General features: G+C 29.5%; 6 protein-coding genes across 11 annotated transcripts; 3 read left to right on the top strand and 3 right to left on the bottom strand.

Moving 5' to 3' along the window:
* Nucleotides 1-1,715: 1,715 nt before the first annotated feature.
* Nucleotides 1,716-6,660, bottom strand: LOC106788789 (tetratricopeptide repeat protein 30A). 3 transcript variants are annotated; one of them, XM_014752361.1, is made up of 10 exons: nt 6,502-6,660; nt 5,618-5,969; nt 5,439-5,504; nt 5,018-5,356; nt 4,818-4,953; nt 4,557-4,721; nt 4,209-4,477; nt 2,488-2,895; nt 2,033-2,417; nt 1,716-1,934 (listed from the first exon to the last, which is right to left on the bottom strand). In XM_014752361.1, the coding sequence occupies exons 2-10, from the start codon at nt 5,681-5,683 to the stop codon at nt 1,792-1,794; spliced, it is 1,977 nt and encodes a 658-aa protein (XP_014607847.1). In that variant the 5' UTR covers nt 5,684-5,969; nt 6,502-6,660; the 3' UTR covers nt 1,716-1,791. The 3 variants fall into 3 exon arrangements, with proteins under 3 accessions (XP_014607847.1, XP_014607848.1, XP_014607849.1); XM_014752362.1 differs by having other exon boundaries at nt 5,718-5,969; nt 6,502-6,656; XM_014752363.1 differs by lacking the exon at nt 5,439-5,504 and having other exon boundaries at nt 5,718-5,969; nt 6,502-6,656.
* LOC106788794 (nucleolar protein of 40 kDa-like) lies at nt 3,031-4,197 on the top strand. Its single transcript, XM_014752375.1, has 2 exons — nt 3,031-3,290; nt 3,370-4,197. Exons 1-2 carry the CDS (start codon nt 3,174-3,176, stop codon nt 4,075-4,077), a joined length of 825 nt encoding a protein of 274 aa, XP_014607861.1. The 5' UTR covers nt 3,031-3,173; the 3' UTR covers nt 4,078-4,197.
* A 337-nt stretch (nt 6,661-6,997) lies between the features above and the next one.
* Nucleotides 6,998-18,238, top strand: LOC106788792. 2 transcript variants are annotated; one of them, XM_014752373.1, is made up of 6 exons: nt 6,998-7,085; nt 7,380-8,031; nt 8,379-9,067; nt 14,732-14,851; nt 16,156-16,369; nt 16,762-18,238. In XM_014752373.1, exons 2-6 carry the CDS (start codon nt 7,575-7,577, stop codon nt 16,803-16,805), a joined length of 1,524 nt encoding a protein of 507 aa, XP_014607859.1. In that variant the 5' UTR covers nt 6,998-7,085; nt 7,380-7,574; the 3' UTR covers nt 16,806-18,238. The 2 variants fall into 2 exon arrangements, with proteins under 2 accessions (XP_014607859.1, XP_014607858.1); XM_014752372.1 differs by having other exon boundaries at nt 7,069-8,031.
* On the bottom strand, nt 15,428-20,539 carry LOC106788791 (DNA polymerase epsilon subunit 2). Of its 3 annotated transcripts, none has more exons than XM_014752368.1 (5): nt 20,341-20,539; nt 19,698-20,241; nt 18,908-19,597; nt 18,639-18,831; nt 15,428-15,649 (listed from the first exon to the last, which is right to left on the bottom strand). In XM_014752368.1, the coding sequence occupies exons 1-5, from the start codon at nt 20,406-20,408 to the stop codon at nt 15,453-15,455; spliced, it is 1,692 nt and encodes a 563-aa protein (XP_014607854.1). In that variant the 5' UTR covers nt 20,409-20,539; the 3' UTR covers nt 15,428-15,452. The 3 variants fall into 3 exon arrangements, with proteins under 3 accessions (XP_014607854.1, XP_014607855.1, XP_014607857.1); XM_014752369.1 differs by lacking the exon at nt 15,428-15,649 and adding an exon at nt 18,440-18,504; XM_014752371.1 differs by lacking the exon at nt 15,428-15,649 and having other exon boundaries at nt 18,516-18,831.
* A 114-nt stretch (nt 20,540-20,653) lies between these two features.
* Nucleotides 20,654-22,507, top strand: LOC106788793 (zinc finger protein ZPR1). Its single transcript, XM_014752374.1, has 3 exons — nt 20,654-20,887; nt 20,978-21,650; nt 21,799-22,507. The coding sequence occupies exons 1-3, from the start codon at nt 20,759-20,761 to the stop codon at nt 22,335-22,337; spliced, it is 1,341 nt and encodes a 446-aa protein (XP_014607860.1). The 5' UTR covers nt 20,654-20,758; the 3' UTR covers nt 22,338-22,507.
* Nucleotides 22,441-23,540, bottom strand: LOC106788795 (dynein light chain 1, axonemal-like). The gene is made up of 4 exons (XM_014752376.1): nt 23,347-23,540; nt 23,120-23,271; nt 22,644-23,033; nt 22,441-22,577 (listed from the first exon to the last, which is right to left on the bottom strand). The coding sequence occupies exons 1-4, from the start codon at nt 23,362-23,364 to the stop codon at nt 22,547-22,549; spliced, it is 591 nt and encodes a 196-aa protein (XP_014607862.1). The 5' UTR covers nt 23,365-23,540; the 3' UTR covers nt 22,441-22,546.
* Nucleotides 23,541-23,650: the final 110 nt, after the last annotated feature.

Below are 23,650 nucleotides of genomic sequence, written 5' to 3' on the forward strand. Positions count from 1 at the left end.
TTTTGCATGTGATATGAAACATAATTAATTTTATTTTGTATTTTTAATAACAGCCAAATCATCGATTCAACGATTCATCGATTCAACGATTCAACGATGCAACAATTCAACGATTCATCGATTCATCGATTCAACAATTCAACCAATTTTAATCAACTTCACGACATCATTCAACCAACAGCGAGGGGGACGAGTGTTTTGGAGCCATCGCAGAACTTYTACTGCCAATTGTTCAGTTTCATTTTTTATTTTATTTTTTGGTAACAATTGGTAACGAGTAAGTAAATTTAAAGTCCCTCCAGTGCTCAATCATGCCGAGGATGAAAGGTCCAATATCGGTACGGGTTCCTGTATTCGTAGGTGTAGCATGCATCAGAGACATGCATTTTTTCATATTCACTTGTGTTTAAATATAGAAAAACACATTTTCTAATGCATCGAGAACTCGGTATTTTTAAATGTCCATTTATTTGTCATTTAAATTCTTTTTTCTTTAAATTTCATTATTCATTAAATAATTAAAATTGAAAAGTTTTACATAATAAATAAAATTAAACTCTTATTCCTACGAAAAGAATACTATATCTAGTAATAAATCAATCTACAAAGGTTCACAAAATATCAAAAAACAATAATGTCGTTTCTTGTTTAAGTAAATTTCCAATCGGACATACTTCACGCAGGACCAGAAAGAAATTTATTTTATTAAGTAGTTTGCGAAAAAAATTTTAAAACTTATAGTGGTTCAATCTTAATGATTTTTATATTAAATTAGGGTACACACTTCGCCTTACACGAACAATACCTTTTCAAGCTAAAAGTCTCGCGTTTTAAATACTTAAAATCCCAGAAAATGAAATGCAGCAAAGTACATATATTTTACACATAGCTGTCATATCTTTGAAACGTTCTCGTCAATATACTATACTTAGAGTGAACTAATTTTAAAAAACTTTATACTAAATTATAGTACACTCTTTGTCCTACACGTACAATATTTTTTAAGGCTGGAAGTTTTGCGTATTAAATAATTAAAATCCCATAAAATTAAATGCTGCAAAGTACATATATTTTACACATAACTGTCATATTTTTGAGACGTTCTCGTCAATATTTTTTATACTGATAGTGGTCAAATTTTATTAAAATTTATTTTAAACTATAGTACTTACTTTGCCCTACACGTACAATACTGCTTTACGCTAGTAGTCTCGCGTTTTCAATACTAAAAATCCCATAAAATCAAATGCTGCAAAGTACATATATTTTACACATTGCTATCATATTTTAGGAACGTTCTCGTGAATATAATTTATACTTACAGTAGTCAAATTTCTGTAAAATTAATTTTAAATTAAAGTACCATCTTTGCCCTACACGCGCAATATTTTTTCAAGCTGAAAGTCTTGCGTTTTATTAAAAATCATTCGAAGAGCATACTAAAAAACAAATATTCTTATAACTAATTAAACACCTTTACTGCTCCGTGAATTCTAGTGTGCGGGTTTTTATACGTGGGTTTATAAGACTGTGCGCACTTGTAGAAATTGGAACTTATTCTACACCGGTGTGTTCTTATATAGGGCCCACTGTTAATAATCGCAGGTGAAGAATATATTATATTTAGACAGATATTCGTAGAAATGTCCACGGAAAATCTGTATCTTTTGTTCTTTATCATATCGGAAGATAAGCGGGTTTAGAACGAAATGTTATATACATGCATTTTATTGAAAATCATTCTAAGAGCATATTAAATACAAATTTTATTTTATTACCATATGTATATCTTTAAGACATTTGTAACTTTAGAAACAATGACTTCAAATACCTTGCTTCGTATACAACAGTTTGCGTTTCTTGAGGTGCCACTGTTAGAATATCTTGTACATCAAAAGATTGTTCTATTACAGTAGGTATGTCTCGTCCATAAACTAAATAATAATTATAAAATAATTATTACTTGTACAATAGACCATACATATATGTTTATAATGAATAATACTATTTAATAGGTAAAGCTTATATAAACCTTCACAATGTTCCAGAAACTGAATACATTCTTGTAAACTGGTATCTTTTAAAACAACAAGTTGTTTAGCTAATTGTTCTAAGAGAGAGAGAAAACATCTTTTAGCATAAAACCAAGTATCCGTTCCTAGTTTTTTATTATAAGGTTCTAAACTTTTCATCACTCTGGATATCCCAAATTCGTAGTTGCCTTTAGAACAGTATAGAGTTCCGATTACTAAATTAACTATACAGAGATGAAATAATTTTTTATCTTGATCTTCAAACGATATTTTCTCTTCTTCCTTTTCTATTTTTTTCATTAATTCTTCGGCATCTGCATTTTGAGATGTCATGATATAACTTACGCACAAATTTGCTAGCACTATAGCGCTTGTATCTAATATCTACAAAATGAAAAAATAATTTTATTATATTGCCTTAAAGTATAGTAATTTATTATTAAAAGACACAAACATTATCATATTTTTTTCTGACTATTGGTTCATAAAAACCTGTCGCTTCTTTAAACTTATTTTCTTGCATAAACAAAGTATGCGCAACGTTCAATTTCCATATATCATGCTCATTACAAAATTCGACGCTCTTTCTAAAAATTTTTTCTACTTGTACATAATTCTCTCTGTCCCAATATATTTTAGCTTGTGCCATTAAAACAGGCACATATCTATCTAAGGCTTCTTCATAATCAGTAACAGCTTTTTTAACAGCATTATCGTCATGGTTCAATCTTGCTTCTTGAACCTGTTTAGTTGCCTTTCGCAATGTTTCAGTATGCTTGTTAGCAAGATCATCAAATTTGCGATATGCTTCTTCTGGCGAAGTTTGTTGTGTAATTAATGCATCCAGGAAATCATATAAATACTAAAATAGAAGAGAAAATCGAATGATATGATAAGTAAATGTCTTGTCTATAATATGTATAAATAAAAAGAATAAATAAAAAAATGTATGTAGAATACTAGCTGGCATGAAGTGGTGGGTACCACGATTTATTGGTACAGCACTATGCTCCTATGTTGTGATAAATCCTAACCTATACGTCTTGTTATTTATCGATTTGACAAAGAGCAAAATAATATATACGTACAGACCGATCAAGCCATTTGAACCAAATATAGCATAGAAGAATATATAGAAATATGGTAAATTGTGAGATAAATCAAATATTTCTTGGCGAAGTAGCTGCCATCCAAAATTACGGTGCTTTCGTTAAAATACCTGGATGTTCTCAACAAGGGTTGATACATAGATCACAGGTATTATTAATTTCAATTTCAGAATATTTTAATATTTATAATATCAAGTAAAATTATATAATAATGAAAACTTTATCAGGTGAGTTCGGCTCACGTTGACGACGTTACAGAAATTTTACAAAAAGGAGAAAGAGTGTGGTGTAAGGTTATATCGGTGAGCAATGATGGTAAAATTGGATTGTCTATGAAACATGTTAATCAAGGTAATGGTACTGACTTGGATCCTAATGGAGTTGAATTACAAAGAGATTTGCAAAAGAAAAAAACTCATGTTCCACAACAACGCAAAACTATTCAATTAGAAGCTGTTTTTAACACAACGTGTTCAAAGTGTGGAACACATGGACATTTGGCTAAAGATTGTTTTGTCCCACCTAATGGAAAGAAATATGAATTAATACCAGAAGTAGAAGATGTACCATCCACTCCAAAGGTACAGGATGGCCAAGAAGAAAAAAAAATAGAAACAACAGAAAAAACAGAAAAGACAGAAAAGATAGAAAAGAAACACAAAACAAAAAAATCTAAGAAAAGAAAGAAATCAAAGAAAAGTAAGCAGCACACTGATGATAGTAGTTCTGATAATGAACAAACTGTAAAAAAAAGTAAGAAGAAGAGATCCAAAGATCATAAGCAAAAGAAAAAAAAGCGTAACAGCAGTACAAGCGATACAGATTCTAGCAATAGCTCTAGTCAGGATATTAAAAGTTACAAACGGAAGCACTCTGAGAGAACTGAAGCTCGAGCAAAAAAGTGCAAACACTCAAAAGAAAAACATACGAATTAAGTTTATCTTATATAGAAGCTTATTACATTAAGATTTTTGTAGTATACAGGTTTAATAATTACTGTCATTATTATTACAAAAATCATGGAACTATCATTACAATAAAGATATTTAATAATATTAAAACTTACCGGTGTCAAATACTTGTATGTTAAATGTACATTTTCAGCTAAAACATCTGCCGCTAAATCATAATACTGATATTTACAATATAACAATAGTAAATTAGCAAATGTTTCAGGTGGAAAAGGATTCTGTTGTAACAAGAACTGTAATTTTTCGAATCCTTCACTAGGTTTTGTATCCATATTTAATAATGCTTGATTATGTAATGTAACTGCATCTAATTCTTCTTCAGAACGTGGAGGCATATCGGTTAATGCTTCTTTAGCAGCTTCATCTTAAAATCAAAGCATAATTAGAACAATGCATTCTGTTTCTTTACTTACATTTTATTGAAGCTTATTTTATGCAATTACAATTTTGCAACTGGTATTCTATTGCAGCTTTAAGATTAAAAGCTTCTGTTAAAGCTGTTTCATGGAGAATAAGCGTGTTTCCGACACTACGAACTTCGATACCTTCCGTTGCCATACCCACACCTAATTCCGGATGTTCTCTAATTCCTTGCTCGATAATATCAGCTATAGACAAAGATATAGAACAAATGCAATTATACAAATTTTATAAAATATACATAGTTTATAATTATTTGGCAATGTAAAATGGACATTTTTTACCAATATGTTTCAAAGAAGCTGCATATTCTTTTAATTTGAAATAAGAAAGTGCGACATTATAAGACAAATGAGATTTAAATCCTGTAATTTGTAAAGCATTCGTAAATTTTTTTAAAGCTTGTTCATATTCCTCTTCCTAGAAAAAAAAAAGAAAATACATCTGTACAATTCGATTTCTTCTTCATATTTTGGAGTTATACCTTATATAACAGACATCCTAAATTTACTTCTGTATCCACATCATCGAGTAGACATTGATCTACAAGATTTTTTGCAGCTACCATATCTTCTTGACCATACTTTATAGCTGCTTGTAATTTCTTTACTTTATAATTTAAATTACTCGAATCAATGACAGTTAAGGAAACCGACCAAGCTTCTTGATACATGCAAGCCTGATGCAAAGATTGAGCATGATACAATTTATATATATTTTCTTCTGGATATATTTGAACCAACTTTTCGTAACAGGTAGCTGCTGCTGCAAAGTCTTGCATATAAAAATGACAATGAGCAAGAAGTGATAAACAAGGTCTAGACTGCAAAAAGAATCATATATACATAAAACAATTTATTTATAGCATATAACAAAAGATACATATATAAATCAACAGGTCATACATCAGGATGAGACTCGAAAAGAGTAAGTAACACCTTAATTGTGTCTGCATATCGTTGTTCCTTGATCTATAATTTCAATTATATTTATAACAATTAATAGCAGTCTATTAACGATATAAAAGTAAGAAAGTTAATTATATTCTTTAAAAACGTGTTAAGGTAAAAAAACAATAATCTACCATAGAATAAATTGTTTTCGTATATTCTCCGTCTTTAATATATACATTTTGTATAAAAGTATTCATTTTAAATATTTCTAATAAAAATAATTACACTAACAAGAAACGACCCAAAAACTTTCATACGTAGAACACGATCGTGTCACGTGTATTGTTTTGACAAGCCAAAGAACGCGTCGTCACAGTAACAAGAATTATCGCTTGGTATCATCTAGCAAGTTTATTTCTCACACTCACGCAACATGCTACATAAACATTAACTATATATGTATATAAATACATCTGTGGTCAATAATATTCTTGCAGTCGTTCCACGTCTTTAGGAGAATGTTCCATGTCCACTAATCTTATCCTATCACATATAGGAAAAAATATAATTGAAGGTGCGTTTAGAAAAAGGACGTATGTCATATTTCATGAAATTTACAAGAAAACATAAAAGAAATCATTACTTTTACTGCAAAATGTAAAAAAACAACACTGATGTAAAAAAGAAGTATAACTTTAAAAAACTTCCTTCTCCTATTTTGGAAAATTAATAATAATCTAATGATGGTAAAATAATTTATTAATTGCAACACACTATTGAGTACAATTATTCAAATTGTTAAAATATAATATATCACTCTTCTAGACATTTATTCAATTGTGATTAGAAATATTAATACATTTTGAGACATAACAATCAATCTAGAGGATATTTCTGTATACATATAAAAATAGTGGGATCCCATATAAAATTTCAAAGTCAAAGATAAGTTAATTACAATAAGTTAATAAATGTAATATTTTGTTTACTATGCATGATCATTATTAATTCTAAGATAATAGATTGAGAATGATGTTTTTCAAGAATCAAAACAAATTCTTACTCGTCTGTATACCTGTAAAATGTATCAAGCTTTCAATACATATAAATGTATCCAAATTGGTGTACTAACAAGCATATTTTTCTATATATATACAAATAGAATAATAATATATAATATATGAGAAAATCTTTTCCTACTGGTCTGAAATTGACTGCTAATCTATTATTGACTGCTGACGTATATAGACACGAATATATAGATATGTATACGACTTAACAATCAATGAATGAGATGAATCATATGAAAGAAAATGTTTTCTTTCGAACTTTTGTCCGTTAAATTAAGAAATAGACCGAAAAGAGAAAGAATACATCGTCGTATATCATTTAGAAAACATTCGTTTAAACAATATTTATAATAACACAGTAAACGTTAAAAACTTAATAATAATTTGAACATAAAAAATACGTGTGTCGCAATAAAAATATATAAATAAAATATTGTTAAGAATTAACGTCGAGTGTTGGAAAAACGCGTTCTGATTCGTAGAGACGAATTGCCAAGTGGCGCGCCCTTGTGGCAGATCAGTAACACAGAGAGAAGAGAGAAAAAGAGAAAGCTGAGTGAGCGGCGAGCTAGTGAAATGCGTCTAAATTGTTGTTCTTTGTTCTTTGATGATCGTAGATGAAAAATATCATTAGTTTTAGATTCACACAGCTTGCTCGTTCGCTTAGGAGTGTCTCGAATTCGCTTACAGGCGCTTACACAGAGTCTGCACGTGCTATTTTATGGGCATAATAAAAGTAAACGTGTAAAACAATGCGTTTGTATTAGTTTAGTTGCGTCCTTGTCTTTGCTCTCTCTTCTTCGCTTTTTCTCCACACCCTTTCGTCGCCGTTCACGGATACTTTACCCCTAGTTTTTCTTCTTTTTCTCTCTTTCTCTTTAAGGTAGTATATGTAGTAAGTGAATACTGCGGTATTCCGATAGCGCGCGCGTTGTTCCTCACGCGAAAAATAAAGAGAAGGAAAAGTAAGAGGAAAAGGTGGGGAGGGAAGGGGAGACAAGTGCGTGTGTGACTTCCCACATCGGAGAAATGTCGTCGGTAGCGGCAGCACTCGTGGCGAGGGAATAAACGGCGAAAGATGTCTGGGCCAATGATTAGTTGTCCGCAGACAGCCAAAGGTAGTGATGTTAATCCTTTGGTACATACGGTACATTGTGCACTTTGCGAGAAGACCGAGAAATTGTTGAGGTGTTCAAGGTGTAAGTCCGCTTTCTATTGTACAAAAGAACATCAAAAACGTGATTGGAAACGTCACAAAGAATTTTGTGGAACTCAAGCATCCTGGTTAAATGATTCTTCGCTCACTGGTTTTCCCACAAACAACACAAACAGAGATTGCGCTTCAGGTGTAGTTGGCAATTATTCCTCTTCGAGTAAACGCAAGACGCAACAAAACACACGGTCGCTTTCTAACCTAAACGACCGATCTCAACTTACCAACAAAGTTTTTGCAAACTTCGTCGGTGATTACACCGCACGGGAAAAGATTGGGAACAAGGATTTTTTATGTTCTAATTCTTTGAAATCAATTCAAGGTATAATATTATTCTTTCTATTTCTATTTATTTTTCGTATTTTTGTCTTTCAGTTTATCATTCCTAAGTTAATCTTACAATGCAACGTATATTTAATTTTAGAGTTATTTTAATGTCAGTGACGCGTCTTATAAACATAACGACAATTTCAAATTGAATTTAAATCTTTGATATGAATTTGTTTCTTGACATTAATTTTAGACTCTTTCGTATTGTTCTATATATAATTTGAGATATATTTGAGTTTTCAACTTATTTTATTTATATAGAATTTAATGCAAGCGTTGTAAAGAGTTTTAAAAGAGATTATTTCTTTTTTAACATAAGGTTTGATTCTTTTATTACAGATGCTAAAAAGCAGCTTGAGAGCGTAGTTAATCAGAAACGCAAAGATCAAACTTTTAAGGATAAACAGAACGGAAAGTCGAAAAACAGCCAAATTATCAAAGCCAATGGCTGGACTTCTCCTATAACTTATGAAGGTAGTTCAGAAGATACCATTTTAGGAGCTAGAGCGGAATTATTAAATCCTGCTTTAGAGAGTTCAAGATTTCTTGGTAATATACAAGATTTGGAATTAAATATGCCGACGCAATACCACAATGGCATGAAGAATTTTCCAAGCGTTCAATTTCACTTAGACGATTTTTCACCTCCTTTTTTGCATATGAATAAGAACAATTTAGAATTAATGATAGATAGTATTAGTCAAAATGTGGTTAAAGACATGAACAAATTTGGTGTGAGCGTGATAGACAATTTCCTAGGCTACGAAAGTGGCAATGAAGTGCTGAAAGAAGTTTTAAATATGTACAGTGCAGGATTATTTAAAGATGGACAATTGGTTTCCAATAAGGCTAGTGCAAACGACTTAAAAACAATTCGAGGTGATCAGATAACATGGTTGGATGGAAAGGAAAAACAGTGTCCAAATATCGCCATGCTTATATCGCGGGTCGACGCTGTTATCATGAAGGCAAACAAAATGACCAATAATGGGAAAATGGGACAATATTTAATTAATGGCAGAACTAAGGTAAGCAAAAAAGAATATACATTTGTGATCAAATTTCTATATTTATTCAATTAAATATCAAGAGCGATGAGTTAAGATTAATGATTACTTATAATTTAGTATTTTTTATAAAATATTTATATAAACGTCAAATTATTTCTCTGTTTGTTGTTTGATGGAAAAAAAAAAAAAAAAAAAAAAAAAAAAAAAAAAAAAAAAAAAAAAAAAAAAAATTTTTTTGATAACTACATATTAAATGGCCAAAATTCGAGACGTTTGTAAATAAAAATTGAAATTATTGTATTACCGTTCGTATCGATAGAATCGATATCTCGAATAATCTCTCGAAATTGGATTCGCCAAATGTTCGATCATTTTGTTATTAAAGGATGTATTAAGCACGAGAAGAAGTATTTGTTCTTTGTACGATAATATATCGACTATTCCGTAAAAAGTAACGCAAACTTGAAATGTTTTGGTAACAGTCGTGCAAACAAATGGAAAGTTACCTTAGCAAATGAGTAAGTACGTGTTTTGTTTCTCACTATGGTCAGTGCGATCGAATATCAGTTGTAAAATTAGCCGAACCGTTCTCACATAAGCTTTTCCAGTCCTGAGATTATTTACATCGTTGATTAGACAGATAAAAATAGGTTAACAAAGAAAGATCGTCAAAAATAATGTTTGTCATGTTGGTCGAGCAACTATCTCTCTCGATACATATATACAAATTATTTTTATATTTGCAAACAATTTTTATAGGTGCCAATACTCTTCCATTTTATAAAAAAAGAAAATTTATTTTATAATATTAACACTTTAATTACACTCATCAAGTTTTTTGATAAATCATGAACTTAGGATCTAAAAGAAAAAATATGTTGTTGGTCGTATAAGAATCCGCGCGAAAAAGAAAGAAAGAAAGAAAGAATGAAAGAAAGTATGAAAGAAGGAAGGAAGGAAGGAAGGAGAACCAGTAGAAAGAGAATAAAAAAAAGTGTACAGAAGAGAAAAAGATACAAAAAAGAAGAAAAGAAAGTAGAAGAAAGAGTAGGACTTTAGTGGAGAAGGTCAGGATCCTGAAATCGTCGTGATCTTCGAAAAAAATCTCGGACGTTGAACGAATAACGCTTGAGGGCGAGAGGGGAATGATAGAACTCACAAAGTGCAGTCGGTCACGTACGCCTTTACCCCCTCCCCCATACCTACGCTTATCCGTGAAGCCACCCACGAGTCGCTTTCATTCGTACGCATTACGTACGTGCTTCGTACATAGGTATAAATGTCTGCGCCATGTGTGCACTTACATTCAAATCTCCTATAATGACGGTGGTGTTTTATTTCCGTTTTTTTTTCCCCCGAAAATCAAAAGCTTGATCACACAAGAAATTGCATTTCTTGTTCTTTAACCTTCCTGAAGATGAACGTCTTGCGAAAGGACTAACTTGTGTGCGGTTAACTGCGCCAAAGCTTATCGCGATTCGTATATAGATGTATTTATATTTTTAATAAGATGGAAGTAGTTAGCAATTGTTTTTTTTTATTTATTTTATTGTGCTTTTTAAAATTTAATTGTATGCTTCATTTTTAGTATCGCTCTTTACATATATATATATATAACATATTATTATTATTGTGTCATTATTATCAATAACAGAACGCATAGCTTCTATGCTGAAATTCAAAATAAAATTAATAAAGTTGTATATATAATGATAGTGTAGATATATGTATTGAGTCAGCAAGATTTTCGGACAGTTTTCTCTATAGAATAACTTTTTATAAATTGGGTAAAAGAAATTCTGAATATTAAGTAAATATCTAATAATTAACGAGTTTTTTTAGCTATAATAGTTCTTTCTCTCTTTGTTTCTCTCTCTCTCTCTCTATATANTATATATATATATATATACATGTTTATTAAACAATTATTCAAAAATTTAGATTTGTCCAGTTTGAAACAGGAAGTTATTCGAGTTTGAAATGGTGTTGTCTGAATATTTTTATGTATATACTATTCGTGTAGATTTTTTGTCTAGTTTGCATAAGCACGTGCGTGTACACATTCTCCGACGTTTATTATTAGACCCGATAGATTTGGGATCGAAGGGTTCTCGATGCCTATTTTGAACAATCGATACACACTTTTCGATCGAAAATCAATCTTTAAAAAAGAAAAAGTCAAAAACTTAAATATTAATAACGGGGAAAAAAATATCGAGTAAGAATCAATCGATACTCAAATCGATACTCAAACAAGAGCATACTTTTACCATTTAATCGCTAATCTAATTTTTCAAAAAAAAAAAAAAAAAAACAACGAAACTCAATCAAGTGGTATTATTATTTGCGTTGTTATTATAAAAATACGTGATCTTCGAATCCTTCCTTTTCTGGGTAATAATTTAATTATGTTTCCGTGAAAAAAAATAATATCGTAAGATTCTTGGATATGTATTATAAAAAAAAGTCTAATCAATTTGATTAAGCTAAAAAGAAAAATATAATAAACTGACTAACAATAAGCGTTAAAACATAAAAACGATCGATCGATTCGCAAGTGTTTGACCATTTGATAAATATTTTTTTATAGCTTATCCTCTAACATGATTTATTTGTTTCATTTGGCAATCGATTGTAATACTTTTTATCCACTTCTTTCTCGCTCTCCCTCTCTTTTCGATTATTGATGTGTACTCTAAATTGAAATTAGATTAATCTTGTGCAATTTATGTATGTTATACAGATATCTTAAGAATTATAAAATTCTGTCTCGACTGATTTAAAATTAGATCAAGTTAAGATAAAGATTTAACTTTTTATATGACGAACCTTCCTCGCAATCGTTTCTTTTTTAATTGATTTTCGCGACGCGTAGTATATTCGTTTCGTCGAATTACACTTATGATTCAAATAAATTTGATTTATTATTTTATAGAGTACGTTTGTAATACCATCTCGACCTAAGATTACAACGACATTTGTTAGACTGTGTTATTTTCATCGTAGCTAATCAAAAAAGCGACAATTATCGCTTTGCTTTTTATCGTGTCACGTATTAGTCTTAATAGATTGTCCTTTTCTTATCATAATGAGTTCTCTCCTTCATTTAGTAAAGTATTTTTTGTTTGCGGGTAAGGAGAAGCAAAGAGAGAAAAAGAGGAAGAGAAAAAAATAAAAAAAGTAGAACGATTATTATTCTTAAAGGATAACTAATATCTCCCCATTATTTTCCAATTACTTCTAATAACTTGTCCTTTTATCCACATTTTAAAACAACTTTCTGCATTTGAGCAAATATTTTTCAAGATATTTTATTAACAGATTCCATTCTTAGACATTATTCTTATCTATTACAAACGTTCCGTTAAATTATTACAGATATCGATGCGATCACAATCAGTTTGATTATCTAACATGTTATGATAACGTATTCATTTTTCTTTTTTATTCTCTCTTACAAAATATTCTATAAAATTAAAATTCAATGATCGTTCAATGATGCTATGGTCAAAACTAAAACGTTTCTTTCCTCTTGAATAAAAAAATACTTGTATTTATATATAAATATATATATATAATTATTTCTAAATAAATAAAGACTGTTATTTTTTTAGTAGATACGAAACGTGCATTGTACACGTGATACATACGTCGAACGTGCTTTTTACATTTCATAGTTAAGGCACGTCACCTTCCTCAATGAAATATTATACAACTTCAATTTAATGTTGTGGTTTTGATACATTATCTATGGATTTTACATCTGCCTACAGCAATTAATTTATTATAGTTAGCGGGAGGAGATAGGGGAGATGATAGGGGCTTCCCTATGAAGGCAAACATTCATTTTTGTGTTATCCTTTCAATTTTTTTTCTAGGATAAAAAAAATATTTATAATGTGTTAGTAATACATTGTATGTCTGTATTAAAAATATAACAAGCCAACGAATTTAAAAATGATGATAAATAAAAACAATCTGTATAATTAATTATCTAATATTAATTACATAATTATTATTAAGTAATGTAAATAATGCATAGTTAGCCACATTTGTTAAAAGATGAGTAATTCGATTCAGATAAATATTAAATATTCATTAGGTGGAATATTTTATCATGAAATAATATATTGTTGACTTTGACCTTTTAACTTTGAAAGTTTTCAGACTGTTATTATTTAAATCTTCGGTTAAACTATAGCGATGAGAAAATTACCATCATTTGCTTGTTACTTGCTTATAGATACATATATATGTATAATAATATACATATACTTTTCATTATAGAATAGAATTAGAACGATAACATAAGATCTTAAAAACATAAATTCATTATACTAAAAAAATTAAATTTAAATCAAATTCAATATATGTATGTACGATATTGATTTTATTACTTAACGTATTCTTTCTCTCTCTCACTTGATATTTATTTAATTATATATTCAAAATATTCGATATTAGACATTTAACTTAGAAAAATCCAAAATTAAAGTGCATATTCCTGTAAGAAAATTTATTCTATTTTTTGGATTTATAAATAGAACGTCCGTACGTGAGATTTTCAGATCAACAAAGAGATAATATAAACGAAGGACATGCGTAGGACCAAGGCTTTACACGTGTTTCCAATTGATAAAGACACATACGTGATTTACTCGCACGAAGGGCAGCTAGATTAGTGTTGTCCCTTTCCGGAAGTATGGCTTTAATTAACTCATATTCCGTCTGTGTACTTTTCATATTTTTAAATCCCATACAAACATGCGCACGTTTGCACTAACACGTATTCTTTACAATATCCATTTTTTATCGTTATGTATTAACTGTAATTAATGAAATATCATATAATATAAAATAATTTTCTTCATAAATATCGTAGAAAAATATATTTATTAACTAAAAAATAAAGAAGTCTCGAAGCTTAGAACAAAGCTTTATTGATATCATTTTTCCTGAATAATAGAAAACTACGGAAATACCCGGAACATTAGATATACTTTGTTATCGAATTTTCCTCCTTACCGAGACGCGTACACATGTTTTGAAACGAGTAATGTTCTTTCTTGGCATTTAGTCATTCCTATTACGACACTTATAAATATCCATCAAAACTCTCTAAAATCAGAAGGAAAAAAAACATTTTAATTCTTTCTTATTTTAAATTCAAAAATAGGCTAACGAAATTTTATAAGTTATTCAAATAACTGTAGTTCGAAATTTTTCATTCTTTATAACCCGATTTTTGTTCGTGTTTAACAACAAATTATGTGACGTGATATTTGTTTAAAAAAGAACATATGATTTCAATTAGAAAATCATACAATTAAAATTTCATGAATATAATTATATTATACTAATTGTAAATATAACTTTTATATTTAGTAAACTTTAATATATTTATATATATTTATAAACGTACATATAAAAGGGGACTTTAAAGTTATGTGACGTTACAGAAGACATCAAAATGAAGATATGAATGTACAAACGTACACCGTAGTTTCAAAATTCAGTTTATGTGGGTCGTTGCTCCATAATAGGAATAAGCTTTTTCTCTCTCTCTCTCTCTCTCTCTCTCTCCCTCTCTCATAATGTTTTTTGTTACGTTTTCAACGACGTAACACAACGACACTCGCATTCATTCCTTTTCTCTTATCTTTTTTTATATTTTTTTTCCAGGCGATGGTTGCTTGCTACCCCGGGTACGGTTCGCATTATGTGAAGCATGTGGATAATCCTAACCGAGATGGACGATGTATCACAGCGATTTACTATCTTAATCAAGATTGGGATGTTAAGGTAAATTTTAATTTTTAATTGTACCCACATTCTTTTTCTTACTTCATGTATTCAAATATAGAACTCCACTCTTTAAATCGTATGTACAATATGTAAATGTAAAAATTGTAAAAAATACATTTACAAAATCTTTATTTTATCTAACGTTAACTAAAAAGAAAGTTCATACATATTGATTTCAGTGTCTCCTCAGGCGCTATATTTAATTATATATATAAAATCACTAAGTATATATAAGGTATAATAAAAAACAATAGATACGTCGTATACTTTTCAATATACATTATTTAAAGTATAAAACATATCAAATAGTATTTTTTATCTTGTTTAATTTGTTTTTTTTTTTTTTTTTTTTTTTTTAATTTAATTTATATATATATATATATTTCAGATATTTAACATAGATACAGAATCATATATATATATAACACATTGCCGATTCATACTTATGATTCACGCGTTTATACGCATATTCGTCATTGAGAAACAAACTTTTAACAAGATAAATTTAAATCGTCTTGTTTTTAAGAATATGTTCTAATAAATATATCGAACATTTAATAAATCTGTTTGTTCGTATTCATTGAAACAAATAATACTTTCAAATTTTTCTCGTTTTCATATCACGATACAAAATATCTCGCATCCTTCGTACCAAAAATAGGAAAAGTAAAGGCATGAAGGGTTTTCGATGCTTACGTGCTGAATCCAACGTACACCCACGTTCAATAGACAGCAGAGACTCGTATGGTTCGACTTTGCTCGCTTGATTGCCTGTTGAGCAATATTTACGTTGACCTAAACGATAAATATGGAAGAATTTTAACACATGTTCTGTTCAAGGACTTTAGTCGTACCAGGTGTAAGGTATCTTAACAGAACGGAAGTTTGATACATAAACTATCTTTTGGTTTAATTCCTATTAGCATGACTGATGAAGAAATGTAATCATTGACTCTCTATCATTTGATCATGTAACTTTGAAGTTATATGTTATAATATGTATATGAATATATACATATATTTATAAGTTATATGTATATGAATTTGTTCAATTTAATTCTATTTTATTGTCAAAAAATGTATTCTTTATCTTGTATTCGCGTAAGTAAGTATTGGATCTTCGTGACTTATACAATAAACTTGAATTTTAGACTCGAGAGATAGATATATGATAAAAAAAAATTAAATAAAGGATCGTACTTTTTTACTTACAATAATGATACAGGAAAATGTAACTTATGCCACTTATAATTATTTTTATTCAAATAATTTTATGTCGTTAACTTGTTTTATAATTACAGACAAATGGTGGCCTTCTAAGGATATTTCCAGAAGGTTGGAGTGAAGACCGAGTAGCCGATATCGAGCCTATACTCGATAGAATACTTTTCTTTTGGTCAGATAGAAGAAATCCTCACGAAGTACAACCAGCATACAAAACGCGATATGCAATCACACTGTGGTACTTTGATGCCGAAGAAAGGAACCAAGCTTGCCGAAGATATCAAAAAGACAGTAAGTTAATGATTGAATTTGCCCCTTAATTTTTTTTCTATCTTTTTTATTTCGAAATTAAAAAAGATGTAATGATTAACAAAATAATACAAATTATTAAAAACTAAATGTAACGAATAATATAAGTTGCGTTGTTAATTTTTACTTCATTCGTTGTCTGAGAAAAAATGAATACATGATCACGTCAATGAAAAGGAATTTATAAAAAAAGAAAAAACCTGCTAATGAAGAGAGAGATATGTTCAAAGATTTGTTTCAAGAACAAAAAAGATTTCGTTCCGGATGATAGAGTGTAAATAATAAAGTTAATCATATTTATGGGAAAAAAAAGTCACGAAGAATTTTCCTTCTTCACGCAATCTTTAACTCATATTTATTTCTTTCTTTTTTAGAAGAACTACAACAAATTGCACAAGCGCAAGCGCAGGGTTCGTGAGACACAGAGTCTGAAGGACAGTTAGATCGTCCGTCGACTGAAATTGTAACGTTAATTACTGGACTTACACAACTGTATATAGTTACATATGAAAAAGAAGCATTGGTACATAAAACGTATTATGTATTATTATGTATTTACTATATAAATACGTTTAGCCGATAAATTTTGAAGGAGAAATTAAATAGTATATATACAATACGAAAGACAAAGGATAATATGCAAACTTAAAGCATATCGCGCGTAAGAATTGTGCAATAGACGTAAAAACGTTCCTTTTTTTTACAAATGGTATTGTAACATATAATATGCATACCACATTCGACGTTCTCTAAGTACATGTAATACCTCCTGCAGTTCTTACATTGTTAACATAATTGTTAACATAATTCTTAACGTAATCACCCCCGCCCCCTCCCTCCCTAACATAATTCTATGCTGAAAAATTTATTGTTAAATATTTCAAATAACAACTTTAATATATTTATTTGGTTATTATTTAGCGAAATTTCTTTTTTTTTTTCTTCTTCTTTTTGTCTCTCCGTACAAATACCATACACTTTTTACTACTTTGCAGGTATTGAATATTTTTTCTCTGTGAAGTTGACAAAAATGCAACTTTTTCGTACGATTTAAGTAATCTAAGAGTTCCCTTGGTTCTTGAATATAGATAATAATTACATCTATATAATTAAAAGTGAAGAATATCATTAAATGATTGTCCATTTTCGTTATGCAATCTCATGTGGCATTGTTGGTTTTATCTTTAAATTACATGATTTCAAACAAAGACGCCACAATTAATTTACCAACAATCATTCATACTTCCAGTACAAGTATTGAGCAATATCAAGGTCCGTTCTTTACTTGTAATATTGTTATATATATATACTGTGAAAAGTTGTAGGAGCCCAGTGTTTAGTATTGTATGTACCTATTTATACAAATCGATAATGAAAAAGATTTTTTAAAAATTAATACGTATCATTTGTTCTTTAACAAAATTTTAAGATATACGATTATGCTATTAGTTCAAAACTTATTGTCATTTATAAACGAAGAGAAGGATTAGGAGAATTTAACCCTTTCGCTACGGACGAATTCTACAGCGCGCTACTCCCGCTGAACAATTCGACGCACTGAAGGTGTGCACTTTAAAACTATCTGTAATAGTTTGAAGAAAAGAAAAAATGAAAAAACTATCACAAAATACAATTGGAAAATATAACTTTTAATAATATAAGTCCGTATGGAAAGTTTCAAAGTCATGCACAATGACTGTAGTCATCGCTCGTACATAGCAGGCGTTGGGTGACACTATAGTCACCGGTCGTAGCGAAAGGATTAAATAAATATGTATTACGTTTCACAATGTTAAACTTATTGGATGTATTCAAAATGTTAGTAAACATTAATAAGTTATTTTTGAAATACTTCTTCGTGTTGTATTATTGAATATAGAGGACCCAAAAATGTACCCTGATATCCTCGATATATGAACTTATAAATTATTTTCGATGTTCACGTTTTATTTTATTTTACATACATATAATCAACGTTAATATTTGTTGTAACTTAAGTTATAAACTAGATAGAAGTTTATTAAGTATTGTAAACCGGCGTGATTTTGTTATTTAGAAAATTAATAAATACTTAACTGATAAATATTTTCGGGTGATTAATTGAAAAAAGAAACAACCTGTTTAGGAAAATTATTTAGTAATATTTTATTCTTTATATTATTAATATGATTAAAAAATTATTATGTACTTCAAACTTCACACTCTTCGATCGCATTGTCTGCAGGCACATAACACTTAAATGAAAACTTACTGTTTGGAAATGATCCAGGATTTATCACATGACAATCAGAGAAAACGGTCCAGTATGGTTCATATTGATCTGCGATTACAATTACATCGGGCGTAGGATGTAAACGTAAGGCATAATCGTGTTTCCAATAAACAGGACTTGCTGGAAGTGGTAAAGGAATCAAATGTCCTTGACAAATAATAGATTTAGCAAACTGGAACAGATCAAATAAAGTTCCCTTTTAATAACACAATTTTAATTGTTAATATTACATGTATTAGAAAACTTACTTGATAAGGTATATTTGATTCAATTCCACTAGGAAAACGTATAGTTTTCCTGCACATTTTAATCAACATATCTTCCCTGAATACCACAATCTCTTTAGTATAATACTGAATTCTGCAAGGATTACTGGCAAATATAGCTCCAGGTATAGCTTTTTGGATATCTTCGATTGCAAATTTAGACAATGGTCTTCTTGGTACAATCTTCGGTGCACCTAAATCGCAAGGACCTGGTACAAATATAAATTTAGAAGATTCTTTTATGCTTGGATATTGAACTATTAAATCGGCCAATCTCTTGAATCCATCCTTCATTGCCACTGGACTGAATTCATTTTCGGGAAAACTTAAAAAATTTCCACATATTACAAAAGCTGATGGTGGAAAGTCTATAAATGCTTCCAACAAAAGTTTAAATTTATCTAATACGATTGTACGATCAAGCCACAAATCCGATAGAAATATCATCCTTGCTTTTTCATCGGATTGTTCAAGTACTTTCAACTTTTCAGATAGTTTCAATAATGTAGGATGAGGTCCACCAAATGTATTAGCATCTCCAAAATCTGCACGCGAATTTTCAGGTGATTCTGCTGGTGGAAATCCAATTTCTTTAACGTTTAATACCCCATGAGAGAAATTAGCTTTAATTATTACTATAGAACCTTCAAGAATCAGACCATCTTGAAAAATGTATATATACAATTGTAAGAAAAATATACACAAATATAATGAATTTAATATGTAGATAAAATTTACTTCATCTTTTTATACATTAGTCTAAAAAGGATATTGCTTTATTCAAATTTATTCTTATCGATCCTCCTGGATCTTCTAAGAAATATTGATTTTCAAAAAGTTCGGATATAAGCCCTAATAAATAAATATTTTCAGCTTTATTCAAGCTCTCCAATGATTCAATTTCTGTTAATTTTATTTTAGATACTAGATCTCCTCCAAAAAATCGCAAAATAAATGATTCATGTCTTAATATTCTGTATTTTATATATTCAAACCTATCTTTAAAAATTACAGTCTTTTGTGTTACTTCTGAGTATAAGTCCATTGAAACTTTATGTAACACAAATTTCTTCTTGCTAAGATCGTATGACATTTTTGGTATTTCGAATGCATCAATAACATTTAATTTTGTCTCAGTTTCTTTCAATATATCTGATCTCATAAAATCTGTTATAGCAATTTTAACATGATCAACTTCCACATGTGGATCTTTCAAATTTTGAGATAATATTTGTTCTATTACACCTGTAAGCCATTGATCTTTCTCCGATTCATTTATGTGTAATAATTCTTTGGCCACAGAATGACCGAGTGTTCTAAACAAAATTAATTTGTATAAATTAGAAAAGTAAATTAATATTTATCACACAAAATATTAATTATTGTAATAATTTATTAATCAATTATTTTCTTACCTTGATAATTTAAGTCCATAGAGAGAGAAAGTCGCTTGAATATTTTTAATTAGTTCTTCGTCAACCATTATTTTAACAACTAATCCAAACTAACATGAATTGCATAAGCACACACACATTTAATTTTAATTCTTATAAAATGTATATTAATTTTTTTTTTTTTAAAAAGCAACGATACTTTCAAACGTTAGGATACTAGAAGACATGTTTATACACTTTCCCGCGTTTTTTTTTTATTACCTTGAAATGTCATTGATAGATTTAAATCTACCCAAATTTATCTATTCACAATATTTAATGAAAATATTTGTACTTTCTATATTCGAGTTGCTCTTCTTAAACATTCCGATTAACAACATACTTCGTGGTCAATTATAATAAATATAGAATGTAAGACATAACCTAAAAAACTAAGAAAATGGCAGCGAGCGAAAGGAAGGCAGAACCTGATTCCGTATGTAAATCACTTTTTCGTAATTTTACGGCAGATGATCCTGAACCAGAAACTACCGAGATAGAAAGTCTTTGTGTAAATTGTGGCAAAAATGTAAGATAAATGGATAGATAGATAAATTGTTGTTAAATTCAAAATATATAATATTTCATTGTTAACTACTTGTGTTTCATTTATATTTAGGGTATTACAAGACTTCTCTTGACTAAAATACCGCATTACAAAGATGTTGTGGTAATTTCTTTCAATTGCGAGAATTGTGGTTTTCAAAATAATGAAATTCAAAGCGGAAGTAAAATATCTGAGAAAGGTATTAAAATCACCTTACAAGTTAGCACGCCAAGAGACTTGAATCGTCAAGTAATAAAGTCAGATTATACCAGCGTTCACCTACCAGAAATAGATTTTGAGATCTTGCAAGGATCTCAAAAAGCAGAAATTACTACGATTGAAGGTATAATAGATCGTAGTATCGAAGGATTGGAACAAGACCAATCAAGACGCAGAGAAGAATATCCAGAAACCGCGGAGGAGATAGATAAATTTTTAACAAGATTACGAGATCTTAAAATACCAAGCAAACCATTTACAATTATTTTTAAAGATATATCTGGAAACTGCCATGTTGAAAACCCAAATGTACCGCTTAAAGATTCTCAGTGCAAAATTACTTACTTTAAGAGATCAGAAAGAGAAAATCATTTACTAGGAATTTATAACGAAAATGAAGAAGCTCTTTTAAAACCTATACAAGATGGAGAACATACGTTAGAAGATATTGAGGGTGAAGTTTTATCTTTCCCTACAAATTGTCCCGATTGTAATAGTCCTTGTGAGACTAATATGAAATTGACAAGTATCCTTTTTTCGGAGATAAAAATTAATTGGCTAATCACTCTCTCTCTCTCTTTCTCTCTCTCTCTTTGTAGCTTTATATTTTGTATAATTAAAAAATTGTTATATTAAATATATATTACTTTTCCTTAAATTTTTACTTTATATAGATATACCACATTTTAAAGAAGTCGTGATTATGGCAACGATGTGCGAAGCATGCGGTCATAGAACTAACGAAGTTAAAAGTGGTGGAGGTGTAGAGCCTCTAGGAGTTAAAATAGAGGTAACCATTACGGGAAAAGAAGATTTTAGTAGAGATTTATTAAAGTCGGAAACATGTTATATGGAAATACCAGAACTTGAATTAGAAGTTGGCCCAGCAGCTTTAGGAGGCAGATTTACTACTGTGGAAGGTGTTATTGCAGCGACTAAAGAGCAATTGTTATCATCTACAGCCTTCATGGGTGATAGTAAGGATGCTGAAAATGTTAACAGAATTGAAGTATTTATATCACAGCTAACAGACATTCTTGAAGGGAAAAAAACAATAACTTTAATATTGGATGATCCAGCTGGAAATAGTTTTGTACAAACCCTGTCAGATGACGGACCTGATGATAAATTGAAAATCACAAAATATGAAAGAAGCTTTGAGCAAAATGAAGAACTTGGACTAAATGATATTAAAGTAGAAAATTATGAATAATGCTGTGATTTATATATGAAAGAAAGCAAATACAATAACAGGAAAGTACAAAGAAAGAAGGATACCCATTACATTGAATTATAAATAATAAGAAAAAAAAATACAATATTGTAATACATTTTTATCATGGGGGGACAGCATTACACATGTAAATACATGCATTATATTTTGTTCTTTGATTGATTTTATTTCATCCAATGTGATGCATCTTATAAATCATCGTCGTCATCAGTAGCGCGGCTAAAAACATATTTGAGTTTCATTTCTTTTTTTATCTATGTTAATATCTAATCACTTTATACATACACTATTGGTATTGAATCGAGTTTCTTCAAATTTGGAAGTCTCTTTATGGCCTGAGTACGCCATGCTTCAGTATCCATGCTTTCCCATAAAGGATTGTTTATAAATAATAGATCTTCTAGATTAGGATTTTCTTGCAAACGATTAAATTCTACCCAATCTCGTATTAAATTATTACCAATATATAGAACTTTGAGCGCTTTAAGCAAGTTTACGCCTCTGGTTTTTTCTATCATATTGTACGATATCCATAATTCTTCTAAATGATCACCTACCCCCTCTAATCCAGAAAAACTTTTGATAGAATTACGAGCAACGGATAATATTCGTAAATTTTTTAAAGAGTTAATTCCACTTATTCTTTCTATCATGTTAGAAGATAAAGATAATTTTCTACGAAAAATATAACTCATTTTTATTCATTATTTTAACTTTATACGTTAAGAAAAAAGTATATGATACTTTAAAGAGAGACTAACTCTACATTGACAAAAACAGCTAAACTGTTATCCATTTTTTCTATTGGAGGCCATTGAAATGATATGATGACTTCTTTTGCTTCGCTAGCATTTAATCCCGTTTTTTCTTCCCATTTTTGAATCGCTTCTTTACAAGTCGTAGGTTTGAGATGCTAAAATTTTAGATTTTTAAATTTACTTCGCAATAAAAGTATTTATTACTCTTAGTAAATTACTTAGAATTATACTTTCAGAACTGGATCCATAATTGATTCTTATTTTGTCTCTAAATATTAACAAAATTAAATAATTTTAATATAATCATTTCTCTCTTAAAAACAACCCTTTATTATGTCTAGCTAACATTTCAGATGTTTAAACAATCGATTAACAATCCGCTGCACATCTTTTGTTATCTATATTTTTATTACCATTTAAATATTTATTTTAATATATAACAACCTATTTCATGTGTGTATTTATACAAAGATCTATATTTATCAATAAATAATAAATCGATAATAAGTTCCCTGCGGGTGGTGAAAAGATAAT

This window comes from Polistes canadensis, unplaced genomic scaffold (assembly GCF_001313835.1).
Source record: "Polistes canadensis isolate GaletaPanama2010 unplaced genomic scaffold, ASM131383v1 scaffold_154, whole genome shotgun sequence".
In the NCBI taxonomy this organism is placed as follows: domain Eukaryota; kingdom Metazoa; phylum Arthropoda; class Insecta; order Hymenoptera; family Vespidae; genus Polistes; species Polistes canadensis.

What these genes read in the sequence shown, in the direction of transcription:
- LOC106788794 (XM_014752375.1), top strand. Translation starts at nt 3,174, where the DNA reads ATGGTAAATTGTGAGATAAATCAAATATTTCTTGGCGAAGTAGCTGCC. An exon ending in GGTTGATACATAGATCACAG is followed by an intron (nt 3,291 to 3,369) that starts GTATTATTAATT and finishes AAACTTTATCAG; the next exon opens with GTGAGTTCGGCTCACGTTGA.
- LOC106788789 (XM_014752361.1), bottom strand. Translation starts at nt 5,683, where the DNA reads ATGAATACTTTTATACAAAATGTATATATTAAAGACGGAGAATATACG. An exon ending in CGAAAACAATTTATTCTATG is followed by an intron (nt 5,505 to 5,617) that starts GTAGATTATTGT and finishes TTGAAATTATAG; the next exon opens with ATCAAGGAACAACGATATGC. An exon ending in AGCTTCTTTGAAACATATTG is followed by an intron (nt 4,722 to 4,817) that starts GTAAAAAATGTC and finishes CTTTGTCTATAG; the next exon opens with CTGATATTATCGAGCAAGGA.
- LOC106788792 (XM_014752373.1), top strand. Translation starts at nt 7,575, where the DNA reads ATGTCTGGGCCAATGATTAGTTGTCCGCAGACAGCCAAAGGTAGTGAT. An exon ending in TTCTTTGAAATCAATTCAAG is followed by an intron (nt 8,032 to 8,378) that starts GTATAATATTAT and finishes CTTTTATTACAG; the next exon opens with ATGCTAAAAAGCAGCTTGAG. An exon ending in ATCAAGATTGGGATGTTAAG is followed by an intron (nt 14,852 to 16,155) that starts GTAAATTTTAAT and finishes TTATAATTACAG; the next exon opens with ACAAATGGTGGCCTTCTAAG.
- LOC106788791 (XM_014752368.1), bottom strand. Translation starts at nt 20,408, where the DNA reads ATGGTTGACGAAGAACTAATTAAAAATATTCAAGCGACTTTCTCTCTC. An exon ending in GAATAAATTTGAATAAAGCA is followed by an intron (nt 19,598 to 19,697) that starts ATATCCTTTTTA and finishes TTGTATATATAC; the next exon opens with ATTTTTCAAGATGGTCTGAT. An exon ending in TCCTGGATCATTTCCAAACA is followed by an intron (nt 15,650 to 18,638) that starts GTAAGTTTTCAT and finishes TTTATCGTTTAG; the next exon opens with GTCAACGTAAATATTGCTCA.
- LOC106788793 (XM_014752374.1), top strand. Translation starts at nt 20,759, where the DNA reads ATGGCAGCGAGCGAAAGGAAGGCAGAACCTGATTCCGTATGTAAATCA. An exon ending in GTGTAAATTGTGGCAAAAAT is followed by an intron (nt 20,888 to 20,977) that starts GTAAGATAAATG and finishes ATTTATATTTAG; the next exon opens with GGTATTACAAGACTTCTCTT. An exon ending in GACTAATATGAAATTGACAA is followed by an intron (nt 21,651 to 21,798) that starts GTATCCTTTTTT and finishes TACTTTATATAG; the next exon opens with ATATACCACATTTTAAAGAA.
- LOC106788795 (XM_014752376.1), bottom strand. An exon ending in GCTGTTTTTGTCAATGTAGA is followed by an intron (nt 23,034 to 23,119) that starts GTTAGTCTCTCT and finishes TATTTTTCGTAG; the next exon opens with AAAATTATCTTTATCTTCTA. An exon ending in CTCGATTCAATACCAATAGT is followed by an intron (nt 22,578 to 22,643) that starts GTATGTATAAAG and finishes ATATGTTTTTAG; the next exon opens with CCGCGCTACTGATGACGACG.